At 41.2% G+C, this 16,643-nt stretch overlaps 1 protein-coding gene across 4 annotated transcripts in view; it reads right to left on the reverse strand.

Moving 5' to 3' along the window:
- Positions 1–16,643, reverse strand: part of KYNU (kynureninase) — a 60,758-nt gene that overhangs the window by 35,020 nt on the left and 9,095 nt on the right. For all 4 annotated transcript variants that reach the window (XM_064451032.1, XM_064451030.1, XM_064451029.1 and 1 more), the window contains 3 exons: positions 14,553–14,673; positions 6,534–6,616; positions 745–806 (listed from right to left, as the gene is read on the reverse strand). In XM_064451032.1, the coding sequence (XP_064307102.1) occupies positions 745–806; positions 6,534–6,616; positions 14,553–14,673 (266 nt within the window). The remainder of the gene's footprint in view (positions 1–744; positions 807–6,533; positions 6,617–14,552; positions 14,674–16,643) is intronic.

Below are 16,643 nucleotides of genomic sequence, written 5' to 3' on the forward strand. Positions count from 1 at the left end.
GCACCCAACTGGCTTGTACTTAGCCCCATCCTTCCCCGCTTCATGTTTCTTAATTTAACAAAGGTCAGAGACATGTTACAGAGGAGCGGATCAGAGTGATAAATTTTTTTGTGTGAACTACACAAAATGAATCTTCACATCTTCATTCGGCTGAACCAAATGTGGTAATACTAGAGAACCAGAGACAGGCTGCATGCGACAGCAGAGACCTGCTCATAAGGAAACCATGTCTATGGTCACTATGTCATAAAAATCAAAATCAGATGCTTTACTATGTTTTAGGGGGTATATAAATCAGCATAACTCAAAATGCCATCTTTTGTATGCAACTGCATTTTAAGCTTGACTGAAATTACAGTTTTGTCTTGCTCACAGTTGAACTCTTGTTTCTTAAACTTTGAAATGTGGTATGAAATTAAAATTTTAAGTTATTTGTAAATGTTTCTTAAATTATAAGATCTCCGTTCTGAAGACCAACACACAGCACATGCGAGAACAGCTCGAACTTCCCGTACAGAGCCCTTGAAGATATTTCTCTCTCCAGCTTTTCTGCTTAATATTACGTGGAGCCAGGTCTTGCACAGACCAAAGCGTCATTCAAGATACAAGTCCCAAGACTTAAGGAAAGTTTGGCTGTCATCCAGAGCTGTCTTTGTGAGGTCCTCAGAAAACCGCTTATTTTCACAAAGAAAGGAAAACAAATATTTGTCAGCACAACATCAAATAAACATTGTAAAGACATACCAGCTGGAGGTGCAAGTTAACAGTTAGCCCATTCATTAAGGCTACTTCATGTCTTTGGGCCCCTGAAATTGTAATAACCACAAAAAAAAAAAAAAAAAAAAACTGGTTAGGGGTTTTCTTTATAATTTCAGAGAACTCTAGCACAGTGTTGAGAAAGTAAAAGTATGTTTTAAGACAATGTCTCTCTAAAGGCTGGAAAGTAAACAAACATTTGAGGTGTCATCACAGTGAAGTAAAAAGATTTCTTGTCTGACTCACTACACCACACTGGCAGGAAAATATTTATTTTTTCAGGTCAGCCACAGAAAACAAAAACCAATGAAGTATTTCCATTTCCTGCCAAACCACTGGTGGATTTATTGTCGTTAATACCTCAGACAAAAACCAGGTCAGAAGACTGTAAAAAAAAAAGGCAAGACTCGCAGGCTTATTTTTGTCATAAGTTTTATGTAAAGCAAGTCAGAAAACATATTGAGACAATCACCTGTTGTAAGTGGTTACTGTAATGTCGAGCTAAACCTCATCCTTAATAAAAGAAAAATAAAAGAAGCAAAATTGCCCTATTTAAAATAACAGACCATTATTAATGTAGCAACTTAGCAAGAAGCAGCCATACCCACATAGGTCCAGGGAGGCTAATAACAGACGCCTTTTGGATACAGCTAATTACAGGCAGGGCTAATGGTGTAACAACTAATTGTTATTACAAAGTATTTAGGAACAAATTTTCAAACCCTTATCAACCACTGGTGAAAGGTTTTAGGCAGGATGAGGGACTGCCTGTTGGGCAGGGTGCCACTGAGATATGGAGAAAATCAATTCCTGTTTCTTTCTGTTTTGCCTGATGTCTGTTGTTGAAAAGCAGTAATTCAGCCTTGACACAAATCAGTGCTTTAAGAGTCGTCTTCAGCTGGAAGAGGGGCTCATGTGCCTTGCCCTAGTCATCACCCCAGAAGTGGAGTTGGCCAAAGGTGGAAAAAGGTTGCAGACAGGAAGGGATGAAACAAGTGGAAGCAGTCAGGGAGGGCAACAGCCACCCTTAAGATAGATAAAGAGAAAAGGAGAACATGATGTGGGGTAAAAAGGGTAAGGGGAGCCACAAGAAACAGAGGGGCGAATCCTGGCTTTCTCCTGCCCCTGCCTTGGAGGGCACACAAGGCCCTAGCCAACATGTGGGAAAGGCAGCAAGAGCACCGATCACTCCCACCATATGCCAGAGAGTTTAGATTCATGGATTTATTGTTTTGACAGCCTAGAAAAAAGACGTAACCATGGGTTGAACTCATTACAATCAAATATAGCCAAAGAACATGGAAATCTATTGTTAGGAAGGCTTTATTCATAAATCCTTGCCAAGAAGGCCTCAGCCTCCGCCACCAGAGAAAAAGCCAGGAACAATTCTGATTGAGGTATTCAAGGGTCTTTCTTTGTGTTGCTGAAATATCCAAGTATAGGACAGAAAGATTTGTCAGTAGCTGCCAGTGACTCCGGGGGACTTGTCCAGGGGATGAGCCCGGAGAAAAAAGATGTAATGAGTAAGTTCCCTCCTTCAAACACCAAAAACACCAAGTTTGTGTGAAGAAACATAAGCAGACCTAGTTCTTCACAGGGAAAAATAAGCTCTTCTCCTCACTTAAACTCCTCTCCTTTGCTTTCTTTTCTTCCCTCTGATCTCATTGTATCAGCAGGCTCCATGCTGCTGGAAGAGGTCACCTTGTGGCTGTTCTGTTGCAGATACAGAAAACAGCTAGAGAGAGTGATTGCAGCTCAAAACAGTGTTATTTGCAGTCTTAATATTTCTATGGAACTCTTGGGGCTGAAAAAAAAGGATAACATCAAGAAATGGTATTGTTCTTATTTCTCCCTCTGCTCTTTCCATGAAATCTGTGGCTTTCACAGCAAATTCTGCATGAGCAAGCCTCTGCCTGCTGTACCGTTTCCATATAGAACAAATGGTTAATCGGTAGATCGCTGTTAGCTGCATGCTAGCATCCCAAATTAAATATGACACTACATTTGTCATGTAAGTCTTGGTCTTCCGTAAATTATATATTTATTAAAAGCTTTCCATTATTGAATTTCATGCCCACAAAACAAACCTCATCCGTGTCATTGGAAAACTGTTATCCTTTATAACCTGCACTGTTTTTCAGAAAACAACCTTTCTATGATCCAATTAACCTATTACAATATTCAAAGACCCAGCACACAGGAGACAAAATTATGTTTGCTTTCTTTATTTCCTAACTTTATACCATATCTCCAAGACAGGCTAAAACCTGTGTGTTCTGCTTGATAAATCTCCTCTTTAATAAAAGGAAGCAGCATTTGCAAAGTACAACTTCAGAGACAATTATGATTGCGTTAGGCAGACACTGCCATCCTTCTCCTCTCTGACTGCAGTGGGAGCCTGATCCTCACCAGGGTAAGCAAAAAGCATTTTGTAAAATGATTGAAAAAAGGCTATGGGCCCCAATTCTGAAAACAGTTTGGTTATTTCAAATAATCCTTATCACTCAAAGTCACTACAAATCTGCTAAGCATTCAGTCTTCCCTCAACAGAGACCTGCCTGAGCACATTGTACAGCAGCAGCCATACAGTTAATCTTGTTCCATCAGAAGGTGATCCTGCCAAGGTTGTAATGTTTTAATAAAGTCTGGTAGGAGAAGCCAAGATTACAGTCACCACGCTACGCCACTCGGCGTGAGCGTAGGAAAAAAGCTCTGGCCTCCACTGACCTTGACTCTGCATTTCACAATGTATTTACTACTGTAACTTTCATTGAACAAGAAAATGTGACTGCATTTAATAAGCAAGGTGTTATAGCACTATAAACTATTAAATGGACAAAGATATTTTAGTCTGTAGTCCATTCCTGAATAAATCTCACCAAATAATTTTACTTACTACTACTACTACTACTTAGAGTGAGAAATGACAATTACTCCTCTTCCATAACATATTCAATATTGAAGACAAAACAGGGTATAATTCTGTTTATGTTCTTACATTAAATTCACTAAAAAAGGAAATTCAGAATTCACTCAGCTCATACATACTCAGTATTACGCCTTGCTGGAAAACAGTACTTAATCGTAAATACCACACTGGAAGAGAGCATTTTAACATAACATTTTTCCTGCCTTTTCACTATTACCTCTTTTAAAAATCAGATTTTATTAGGATGCATCCATTATTTGGGAAATATTAATTCGTATGCATTCTAAGAATCATTCCCCCAGGTCGTGAAAAAAGCTATGAGGATATTATATAAACAAAATCCTACTTCGTGTAAATCTGAGGCCCAGATTTGAACCCAAACCACATTTTATAGTTCAACTAAACAAAGTCTAAAAAAATCCAGAGAACAAAATCTAACCCAATATTGTTGACATGCCCTTGACTGCTGAGGAAAACAAGAGGACTATGAAACCCTTCCCAACAAAGAATCTGAAAACAAAAGTAGGTTAATGGTAAGACGACCTCAGTCATCATAATTTTTTAATAGAAAACTTTAAAATATAAGTTTGAAATGAAGAAAATTTTAATAAGTTCAGTGTAGTCTTTCCATTGTGATAAAAAAAGCACCAAGGTCATATAGAGTTTGGAAAAGAAAAATAGAGAGACTGGTGAGAAATTACATGAAGTTTAAGAAAATATCTCGTTTCCCTCTTTTTACACCCAGAATACTTTTAGTTAAATAAATATTATAATACATACTGTGCTGCCAATCTCTACAAGACAGATGGTTAAGGGGAAAAAACATCCCAGCCTGACTTCCTACTTTCTGCAGCAAGTCTTAAACTAAAGCTGAGGCCAAACCGATCCCGGCTCCGGGAGGAGGTCAGCGCTCAGCCTGCCCTGACACCCTGCAGGGAGTTCACGGGGGCCCACGTTTTGCAAACAGAGCAGTAGTGAAAATTCACAGAAGGTGATGCAGAGAAGGATGATAACTCGGGTGCTTCAAGCTGCCCTTTGGGGATCTTGGCGCTCTCTCTTGGTTATGTGAAGAACATCAATGGCCTATCTTGTTACTTTACTGATTTAAGTGCCTGAAAGTATGTTGTGTGACTACACTCCAATTCTCATAAGATGTAAGATAAACTCTCCACCCTCCAGTTAATTCAGTTCAAGGTTTCCAATTTAAAAGCCCTTACTATGCATCGGGATAGTTGTGCGACAGGTCACGTTTCCCCATCTGCCCACAGCTTCCCAGTTATACCCTACCATAACGCGAACATCCATTTGCCAGGAAAGATTGGTCAGACTGGAGAAGTCCCTAAATCAGCCGCATTCAGCATTTCAACACCCTCCACTCCTTTATATTCCCACATTTTTATGTTCTGTGATAGTTCATGGATGAATGTACTGAGCTTGCCCTTGAACGTAATGAAACCAAGTAATTTCTTAAGCTCCTGAGCAATGGTAGGTATTACGGTAGCAACTTCCAAAATCAGAACAACCAATTTGCATTTTGATTTTTATTTTATTCTGCAGATGGGATTGCTCCGTGTAGCCCAGTGATGCCCAGTCTAGCCACACTCATGTTTATGTTATTTTAGTGCTTACATCATCAATAGACCAACTATACCGATATTTTCTTATATTTTCTCTGCTCCTATAATAATGTCCGGTATTTCAGTTATTTGGAAGCCCCATGAAGAAGTCAGTAAGTGACCTTATTTATAAATATATAAATGAACCTGTCATGAAACATTCCTTTATGTCTCTGTTCCCAGATGTTCAGACCTCATTTGCTTCTCTTGAAGAAGAAAACCCATAACTTTCTCATTGAACACTTGTCTATAGTTGGAGGAGAATTTACGAGACAATATCTAGCGTACAGTAGGATGACTTAACCATAATGTTTCTGCTTAGTGAAGGTACAAATGAACACATAATAATTCAGTTCAGACAGTCAGTATTAACAGTTGTATTCAACAGCTAAATTGAGTTACCGGCCAAACCTCACCAAAATTTACTAACCTAGCCTTGACAACGGCTGTAAGGGTTGGGGAGAAAAAGGGTCTGTGAGAAACCATGCCAAGATAATTTCTCTTCCCCCTTCTGAAAGCAACAACTCTGAAGGAAATCCCAGTGAAAGATTATTCCAGCAACTACACATAGATTAGAGTAAGAAACGATAGAGGAAATTTGCATTCAGACTCAGATGACTGCTTTCATGGCTGGCAAACTCACCAAGAGAAGTCTCCAGGGCTCCGTCTCAATCTCTAGAATAACCAGATGCATTTACTGCCAAGGTCCTGCAGCACTGCAGACTCCTCAAGGGGGACAGCAAGGTAACGGGAACTTACAAATTGCAGGTCCTGCCCCAATTATCTGCTTCATTGACATAAGCAGTTCTCAAATATGAGGCTGGATTTAGTGGCAGGGAAAGGGGGAAAAACAGAAAATGTCTAGATAGAAATCATTTTTCAAAGGGGAAAGTTCATTGCTTTACTTCTGGGAGAGAGACCGAGAATCCGTAATGCCAAATGTCCTTTAAAAGGACCAAGTGGTTTATGATGTTCCAAGAAAACCTTTGCTGCAATTAGTTTCATGATATGCGTATGCTCATATATTATCACATACATTCATCTCTTAAATCATTTGCAGCCTTAAAATAAAGTGTTAGTCCATGCACAAGGCAGTCAGAAAAGCTACTTTAAAATGAAAGAATGCAAGGAACTAAATTCTGGTTACAGAGTTTCAGGACTTTCAGTCTTTAAAAAACCCCAAATTTGTTTTCATCTCTAGAGAAAGATTTTTCCCTGCAGTTCACACCTACCAACCAGCTCAGCCATCAGGTCCAGGATGCACTCATCTGCCAAAATCCACGGGCGCTCACCATTGAAATGGCCATGAACACCTCTGAAAAGGAAGAGGTAAACGATGAAAACTTATACTGTTCCCTTTAGACCAGTCCTAAGAAACATACCTGATCTGGAGATCCCACATTTGGAGGAGGGAGGAGGAGGAGGAGGCTCACCTAAGACGAGCACAACACTTTTGTCCTGCCATTAAAGCTCATAGCAAATGCAATTCTTTTGTTGGTCTCTCACAGGTTTTCAATTGCTTGAAAACTATTTATTTTGGCCCTCAAAATTCCTCTAGAAATCCCGCAAAATTAGAGATGACAGCTTTTTCACAAGCCCTCTGGCAGTGCCTGCATAGGTACAAGAAGCCTCCGGGAACAGGCACGCTGGAAAGGGCACGGTGGTGCCCAGTGTGGGATGGCACCCCACTAACCCCAGCTCACATAGACTGCACCGAGACCAGAGATCACCCAGCAGAGTTACTCCATCGGCTTTTGTACCTGGACATTGTATGGTGCAGAGGATGGTAGACTTGAATACCACCCTGCTCCCAGATGGAAATATTTCTTGTCGGAAACAATTTCTATCCTCCTGAATCTCCTCTCTGAACTCACCCTTTTGCATAAACCAGCAGGTACTTAATGTATATGCATGGAAGCACCTGCCGAAACAAGAGTTGCTTGCTAATTTTTATTGCTTCTCTCCTCCCTGCCAAATTGCTCTAGATCTAAATGTGCATAAAGATTTTTTGTTTGACAGAGGGCATTTGAAAACTTTATTTTGCAAACTGTTCCTGTCTACAGTGGATCATATGGGTACCTTAAACCTGAATGCGTCACTACTCTGAAGTGACAGGTATGCACGTTCAGTTCTGGATTAAGTGTTCTGAATGAATTTTTGCTTCAAATGTGACAGAGAAGTAAAACTCTAAGGTAGCCACCGTGCATATATAAATTAAAAGTTGCAAACTTTCTTAAACATGCAGGATGTAGCGTACAGATTTAAATGCAAATGAAGGCAGATTGAGAAAAGTAATAATGGTGCTAATCCAGGGGAACATTGCTTTGGGCTTCCATCTCACACTGGATGATTTTCATATTTGCTGAGCACCACGGGGTACTTGTAGAGTCGGAAATGCCAGGCTGCATGCGGCTGAGGCAAACCAAGTATAAAGCTGTTTTAAAAGAGGGACAAAACCAGTAGGAAACTGGGTAGAGAGCAAAAAAAGCCCTAAACACTGTGATGACAGAAAGTAAACAAAACAAAACAAAAAAGTAATAAACCTTTTAAAGAAGAACAGGCACACAATGTTCACTCAAAATCATAAGAAGGTGTCTGGCAGATTAAGACATAGGAAAGGAAGGCACATGAGACACTACCAGCTAAGTCCCCCATGCTTAAGGCTATTTAAAAGATTGGTTTTGCCAATCCACCTCCTACTTTCCCTTCTCAGGTAGAATTTTGTTCTCTCCCCCACACAAATTACCTGGATGCTTTACAGTCAGACCCTTTCTTATTGTCTTGGGTCTAATTCACGCCTCCTAGGAATATTTCCGAAAGAACCACAGTCCTAAAGAAAAGAACCATTGCAAAAAGCGCAGTTTGCGTTGACCATCTCTCGTCTTTGCAAAATACCATTCGCTTTTGGACCAGTTTAGGTCAACAGCTGAAGGAAGGCACAGGTACAACCAATCATCTCTTGCAGATAAAATAACCTCCCTACGTTCAACAAGTCCAGCCCTGCACAGATGACAAGGAAGACCCCCATCCCTAATTTGGATAAGGTCGCAGTACACTAGCTGACTGCTTTTCGCTGTTTTACAATCACTTTCTGATGAGACCTTGATAGCAGAAAGCGGACAGTGTGAAACAGCGCTCATTTACAACAACACTTCATAGATGAAGAATAAAGACAGTAGGTGGGTAGGGGAGAAAATGCATTAAGGGGCAGGATTAGTGCTATAAGTTCCTCCCTTCTATGAGACCATAGTGCAGCTGCTTTCCCTGAAGACAGTGGTATGTGTTTCACAAACAGCAAGACATTCATTGCTAATTCCCTTCTTATTCTTAACTGTAATATAGTGATCAAGGGACTTTGAGGTAATACAGACTGTTAAAATAAAAAAAAATATTAAACCCAAAGATTTTCAGTGGCTCCCAGCCCGAGGGGATCTGTATTTCTGAAAGAGGATAACGAACATAATAAGATGGGAAAAAGAAGCCCTAACTACCTATGGGATTCTCTTTCATTAGCTTTCTCTGATTTTATAGCCATTAGTGTCCTTCTAATGGGAATTTACTGATGAAAGCTCTCTCTACCAGCACACAGGACTAACAAAATTTCAGAATAAATTTCCAAGTTATCATGAAAACAGATATGAGATTCGGGGCATGAAAATATTTTATTTTGAGAAGAAAACATGGAAATTTAAGTATATTGAAAGAGGGGAGAGCCAGCATTAACTATTATTCATATTATTAGTATTATTATTATTACAGCACAGCTTACAGCTTGCCTCTCTCTTGATGGCCAATATAAATGCCAAGAGACAAAAATTATTGCAGCTAAAATGGTAGTTAAAGGCATATTCTTGGACCCTTTTTTTATTTTAATCACATGAAACTCTGTAGCCTTTGCTGATGGCACAATACATCCTATTACACTTAGGTTGTAAAATTCTATGCTCTGCCTCAGAGAATTTATATCTCTGTATATTATGCCACCCCTCTCTCAGCTCTGGTAGGCACTGGGGGTAATAATCTTTAAGGACACAACGGCAGTGCTTCTGGCATTCCCCTCAGACACGGGTAGTCTACATCTCATTTTGTTTCCTCTGCACCCTAGGTAGCAAGAGAGTGATTTAAATTGAGGTACCCAAATTAATGAATACAAAACGTGGCCCATCAAATCATAAAGCATCATACAAACAGAATTATTTCTTAAACTACTGTGAGAGTTCCTCATTGTGCAAATTAATTTTTAGTCGGTTACCATTTTATTTTCAATTTGGCAAGAAATCACAATGCCACATTTTATTCGTTGAGGTCTGGTTGATTTAAAGCTCGCTAGGGGAGCTAGAAACACATTTTCTGATATGATCCCAGGGTTTCAAAGGAGGTAGCAAAAGGGATTTAAATTAATTGCCAGCTTCAGGAATCTTCTGTGCTCATCCAGATCTTGTTCAAGTGGAAATTTCCTTCTTGCTTCTGTGCCAAAAATGATGCAAGGTATTTAATGAGCCAATACAGACTCTTAAGTTTGACGATGGTTTCAAGCAAAGAAATAGCCAAAAGAAAGGAAGACATATCCAAAGGAAAAGAACTGTATGGAGCAGTAGATTGAAGGCAAAACTAAAAGAACTAGGGCATTAAACCAGCCGTTTACAGCTCTAACGTACAACCTGCTGAAAGGTACAACGGAAAGATGACTCCTGCCAAATGGCAGAAGTGAGTTTGTCAAACAGAATATGACCAAGCCCTGCCAAGCTGCGCTCCTGCTTGCAGGGCTGCTATATCTTGCAGGATTAGTTCAGCACATAGAACCAAAGATACCATTCGAATCACTGAAAAGAGTCCTTCGCTATTGGAGATGTTGTAAATCCTTCCACAGACTTGATTTTTGTCTGCTATACTCATATCAAAAGCCTGTTGCCAGACTACTTCAATGCTTAGAAGTATATATACATATTTAGTTTCTAGCCTAAATGTATTAATTCCTAGTTCATATTTACTGTGCCAGCATGTTATTTCACACAAGTGGCTCCTTTCTTCCCCTGTTTACCCTTGATACATTCAGAGAACCATCATTTTTCCTTTCAGTCTTCACTGTGCTGACTAAACAACTCTAATCCTCACGACCTCTATTCAGCAGGTTCTCCACTCCCCAATCACCCTACCAGCCCTTCGCAAAAGCATAACAACTGGCTACGGCAGACTCCCTTCTGTTTTAATAGTCCCACTTTAATGAGTTACTTGGACATGAGAGACATTGCCCACTGCCTCAAGTATGTTCACATGCAATAATGCTTATATAAAATACATTAATTGCTGGAACAGTTGTGGTGGGGGAAAGGGAAAACAGGACACTGCAAAGCACCTATTGGCTTTTATCCAACCAAACAAGTCACTTGAACCTTGGTCTCTTAGATTTCAAAAAACTGGATTATTGGCTACTCTAGGGTAGGCACAGAAGAGACAACTCTTCATCCCTTTTTGCCCCTCATTCAATAAATCTTAAGATTTAGCCAAAAACAAAACAGAAAGAAAGATGAAGTCTCAAAAGCTCTTTTTTTAATCCATACTAAAAATGCCAGTGGCTTGAATTTGTAGTCTTTATGCATTAGCATAAAAAAAGAGGACTGAGGAAAGTGGAAAGAAAGACTACAAAAACAGAACAGGTATGTGGGAGGCAGGTGTAAGAGAAGAAAGCTGTAACCTGTCACTTAAAGGTGGGGGGGGAGAAAAAAGGGACAGTAACACTGTAAGAGGTAACACAACAAGAAAGGAACGCTTGAAAAGGGCTCTTTCTCTCTAGGCCTTACTCTAATTGCCATCACCATGCAGAGCTAAAGCTATGAGCTTCCCTGCCCTTGACAACAGCTACCAGGTAATCTTCCTTTTCACTCTTACCATCAGCTATAAGCAGTGAAAAACCATTTAAATAGACAAGTATAGTAGCTACTTGAGATGAGTCCTAAGACACAACAAACAGAATATGCGATAAACCAATTTATAAGAGAGCCAGAATCTATATCATTGCTGACTTGAAAGATGTACCTAATTTGCATGTCATTTCTTAGATGCTAGTTACTTATATATCTAAGCCACAGACACAAAATTCCATGCTGCCACCACCCAAGACATTGAACAGCCTTTGGCTGGTAACAGCTACTACCTTAGACTGGATTTTGCCCTTTGGTCACTGGAATAAAAGCATCCATTTGTGCTTCTCCAACCACCTATTCCTTTGCAGACTCCAACACCTAATCCTGCCCATCAGCTTCTTCGGGTGGGATAAGGAATGTAGGAGTTAGGTTTAATTTAATGAATTTAGAATTTCGGTGGAATAAGGAATAAGAAAGTGGGATAAATGAATTATTTAGGTGGATAAGGAATTGGTTGGATAGTCACATCCAGAGGGTAGTGGTTAATGGCTCGATGTCCAGATAGAGACCAGTGATGAGTGGTGTCTCTCAGGGGTCCATGTGAGGACCAGTGCTGTTCAATATTTTCGTCAATGACTTAGCAGGATTGGGTCTACTCTCAGCAAGTTTGCACATCACACCAAGCTGAGCGGTGCAGTTGAGACACGAGAAGGATGGGATATCATCCAAAGACACCTGGACAAGCTGGAGAGGTGGACCTCTGAGAACCCCACGAGGTTCAACAAGGCCAAGGGCAAGGCCCTGCACCTGGGTCGGGGCAACCCCCAGTATCAATACAGGCTGGGGGATGAAGGGACTGAGAGCAGCCCCGCGGAGAAGGACTTGGGGTGCTGGTGAACGAAAGGCCGGACATGAGCCAGCAACGTGCGCTCGCAGCCCTGAAGCCAACCGTGTCCTGGGCTGCACCAAAGGCAGCGTGGGCAGCAGGGCGAGGGAGGAGATCCTGCCCCTCTGCCCCGCTCTGGGGAGACCCCCCGCAGCGCTGCGGCCAGCTCTGGGCTCCTCAGCGCAGGAGGGACACGGGGCTGTTGGAGCGGGGCCAGAGGGGGCCACAAAAATGCTCCGAGGGCTGGAGCCCCTCCTGCTGTGAGGCCGAGCTGGGAGAGCTGGGGTTGTTCAGCCTGGGGAAGAGAAGGCTGTGGGAGACCTTATTGCGGCCTTCCTGTGCTTAAAGGGGGGCTATAGGAAAGAAGGGGGCAATCTCCTTAGCAGGGCCTGTTGTGACAGGACAAGGGGTGATGGTTTTAAACTAAAGGAGAGGAGATTTAGACTGAATATAAGGAAGAAATTGTTTACACTGAGGGTGGTGAAACACTGGCCCAGTTGCCCAGAGAGGTGATTGATGCCCCATCCCTGGAATCATTCAAGGTCAGGTTGGACGGGGCTCTGAGCAACCTGATCTAGTTGGGGATGTCCCTGCTCACTGCAGGGGGGTTGGACTAGATGGCCTCTAAAGGTCCCTTCCAACCTAAACCATCCTATGATTCTATAATTCTTTAAGCTTTGATTCTGTTCAAATTAACTTGACCTCATCCTGACTTTCCTAGTTGCCTTAGGTACATCTGCAACTAGCAGGATTTTTGTTGTGGGTTTTTGTTGGGTTTGGTTTGGGTTTAGTTTGTTGGGGTTTTTTTAAGCTTTCTGCTTTATTCTGGACAAGGTGTTTGGGGCCAGGCAGTATTTTTGGCAAACAGCCTTCTAGATTTGCTCCCTCTCTTCCAATGGCTTGAAATAATGTACACCCATATTGCCCCCCCTTAGATACAGCTATTGAAGGTACTTTTGATCTTCTGGAGAAACATGTTGTTTACCCTTTTCTTTCAGATTTTTATAATCATTCAGAAAAAAATATCCTTCAGTGTAGGAAAGACAGGCATAAGAATGGAAGTGAACCAATGAAAAGGTACAGCAAAGGAGCTGAAATATGTTTGCACTCCCGGTGCATCAGTCTAACAGATAAGAGTGCTATCTGACTTTTACCTTTCGAAAGAGCTCAGCTGTTCCCCTGATAAAGTGCGATAATCATACAGAAATGGACAGGGTTGCAATTTTTTCAAATGACTGGAGAAACTGCAGTGTTGTGCTGAATGAATAACCAGAAGGAACGAGTGCTTCCCAAAGTTCACATTCATTCCCGTTCATTCTCAATCTTCTTCTGGCTTACAAGAATGCAAGTAATAAATAGGAAGCAGTAAACCATGTTTATTAACCCACAGCATTCATATATTAACAAGTGAAACAGCAGCTACAGAGTTTTCACATTTACATTGTGAAGCCTCCATCTACAGCATTTCTACTAAAACAAGGCTGCCCAGTTAGCAGAATTAGCTTTTCCTCTTCTGCCTCCCTCTCTGCTCTCTCACCATGAAATCTCATCTGTTCCACTCATATCCTGCACCCTATAAAAGTGTTCATCTCTTTTCCAGCTCGCTCACTCATCTGGATGTTATTTTCCATTCCCACCTTCAGCTCCCTGGTTTTAACTTATCTTTTTCCTTATTCTCCCTGCTCCAGCTGCTCAGGCAGGTGCTGGACATCTCAAAGCACGCTTTCCATGGAAACAATGTATAATATATTGGGGGCGGGGGGGAAGCCTTTTTTTCCTCCTATATATCTAGTAGTTTCCCATCTGTTATGATGACAATGTCCCTTTTCCTGCAATGCTGAGATGTGTCCCTCTCTTGTCCTCCTGTCTCTCTTACATCAGCTCCACTGAGCAAAGCTCATTGCAACTGCCTTCAGCTCCTCACTGAGATGCTCCTGAGAAGACAGGGATGCTTCTTTCTAAATCAAATGAACTTGTCAGGCAGAGACCTGGTTTAAGAGGAGCCAAAATCCTGCCAGTGGTGGCAGCAGCACCACCTGCGTTTGGTGCTATTTCAAGGGGAACTGCCCATAGCAAGGCCTGCAGCGTGAATCACATGCAGTTAAAAATCTTAATTAGAAAATCATAAGGCCTGAAACTGAATCACATTCACCAGCAAGGAGCAGTAGCCAAACAGGTTTGTGTGTCTTATGTATAAACACACAAAACAATCGGGCGGGGATGGTTAAACCATGCAGGTCCTCCAGATGAGCCAAAGCAGACCCACCGCACGTAGCACTGGTTATCACAGCTTGAAGTTTCTCTTTGCCTGTATTACTGCTCATAGCTTTAAAGGAGATTTAAATAGTGCTTGGGAAACACTGAACATGTTTTACTCCTGTGTTGTAGAGGTTTTAACACACTATTTTTCTATTCAAGCATTTTCAAGGCAGATCCCAAAATAAAACTAAGTGCTTATCTGAAGCATGGGTAGCATCTCACATACTCTGCTGTGTACTCACGTTCGAGCCCACTTGTCCAGTTCTTCATCCAAGTAAGTTTTAACTTTTCTTGGCTGGAGCCCGAGAGAATTCCCAGCAAAGTATACACAGCTCTCCTCTCCGTTCACCAGGCTCAGATCAGCTGCGGAGGGAAACCACAGAAACATCACGTGTGAGGGACAACACACACAGACACACACATGTGTGCCACCACCCAGAGCTCTGCCCATTCTGGGGCGCACTCGGACACCGTGGTCCCCCGTGCACGAATGGAGGTGCCGCATCCTGACCTTCCTCCCTGGACACCATGCAGGTGACCTTGCAAAGGGATCTAAGGAGGAGGACAGCTGGGCAATTTGCAAGCAGTTATTCCCCTCATCCTCCTGCAATTTTTGGCTGAGTCCATTTATATCTGTTCTGGACCTAATGTGAGTTCAAGCAGCATTAAATCCCCAGGTCTCCAGGGCTCTGTGGGAAGCAGCCACTGGCACCAATTTTGTCAGGTCTGTAACCAACGGTGAGTGAAGAGGGAGCATTTTCCAGACCAGGTTATCCACTTTTCTTTCATAATCAATATATTCCTACTCTGAGTCGTGAAACTACTTGAATCGTGCATTTAATAAAAGTTAAGACTAGGTAAATCTGTGTCTTTCATGTAAGTTCTCCCCGCACGATTAAATTGTTACTTAGAAAAATGTAGTCATTGCACAGAATATTTTAAGGCAGTCTCAAAAGTTCTTGTCTTGTCAGCATATATTGTGGGCCGCACTTCATGTCATCATCATCATCATCTGAGGAGGAAATCTATGTTGACAAATCCTTTCAATGATTAGGAGAAAAGCAAGGCAGTATAAATTTATAAATAATAGCTCTAGTGAGGTTCTGAACAATCTAATTACGCCATGTCATCATCTATCAATCCAAACATTGCCTTTTTCTATTATTTCTCATGTTAGAGATTCTTGGAGGGACAACGGATGGTGACCTTCTAGAAGTAGTAAGCAATTTGCATTCATCTATACATACACTTACAATAACTCCAAAAGTTAATGTTACATGTATTTTTGTTAAATATAGTCAATATACCTCAAAAAAAGGTCAAATGAATGAATATGTTAAGATACATGCTAGAAATTAATAATAAGTTTGCATTTCTGTCTGTGAAAATTTTACATTAGGGCTGTAGAAAAATAGATTAGATGCCTGGAAAAGGTGTCTTACTACCTTATGCACTAACAATTACCAACTTCATTGAACTTCACCAGAAACACATTTTTCAGAAGTATAAGACAACCTGAGTAATTTCTTAATTAAAGCTTTAGAAGGTTTTAAAAAGCCTAAGTCAGAGAGCAATTTCAGCCTAATCTGTTTCACAGATACTATGTCTGGTTTTCATCTGTATTGTAATATGAATGAAAACAGAGAGGCATATATATTATCCATGCTCCTAAACTGGTTCTATTAACAGTTCTTTTCCTATCAAGAAACACAATAATACTGTCCCACTGGGAATAGAGAGAAGGATCTTTGCTCAAGAATTTGGAGCTCAGACTCACTAATACTCTTTATACTCCGATCAAGCATTAAAGCAGGTAAGGAAGTACAACCAAGTTAGCTTTTCTTGCACCACAGTCCCTTCCAAATAAAAATGCCTCTTGGGTCACTGTTGGAGAGAGATGGCATTACCACTTTGACAAAGCGTATTTTTCTACTTTTACTCCTGTTACTTTGGATACTCTTTTTCTGGCATGTTATCAACTCTGTACTGGGCTGTACTCTTTTCCTTTTCACAAAAAGCCATTTACTTCCCCCTCTGCCATCATTAAAAGACTCTGTTTGGACCACTGCTGCTTCCCAAACTGAGCTAGGTTTTTGCAGCACCTTTGTCATTTCACCACTTCTCCTGACCAGCTCACCATTGTGCTCCAACATTCCTCGGCTGCTGCGTTATTCTTCACAGTAACCCATTTGTTTTCCTAAGACTGGCACTAGTCTTTCCCCAGATTACGCTGTCCTCACTTCTCACAGCATTGGTCTTATTTATTTCTGGAGGAGCTGTGGCTGACACGCAAGATGTGTTGAAATATTCAAATAGGAAATAAGCACAATTGA

The sequence above is a fragment of the Phalacrocorax carbo genome, chromosome 5, assembly GCF_963921805.1.
Source record: "Phalacrocorax carbo chromosome 5, bPhaCar2.1, whole genome shotgun sequence".
In the NCBI taxonomy this organism is placed as follows: Eukaryota; Metazoa; Chordata; class Aves; order Suliformes; family Phalacrocoracidae; genus Phalacrocorax; species Phalacrocorax carbo.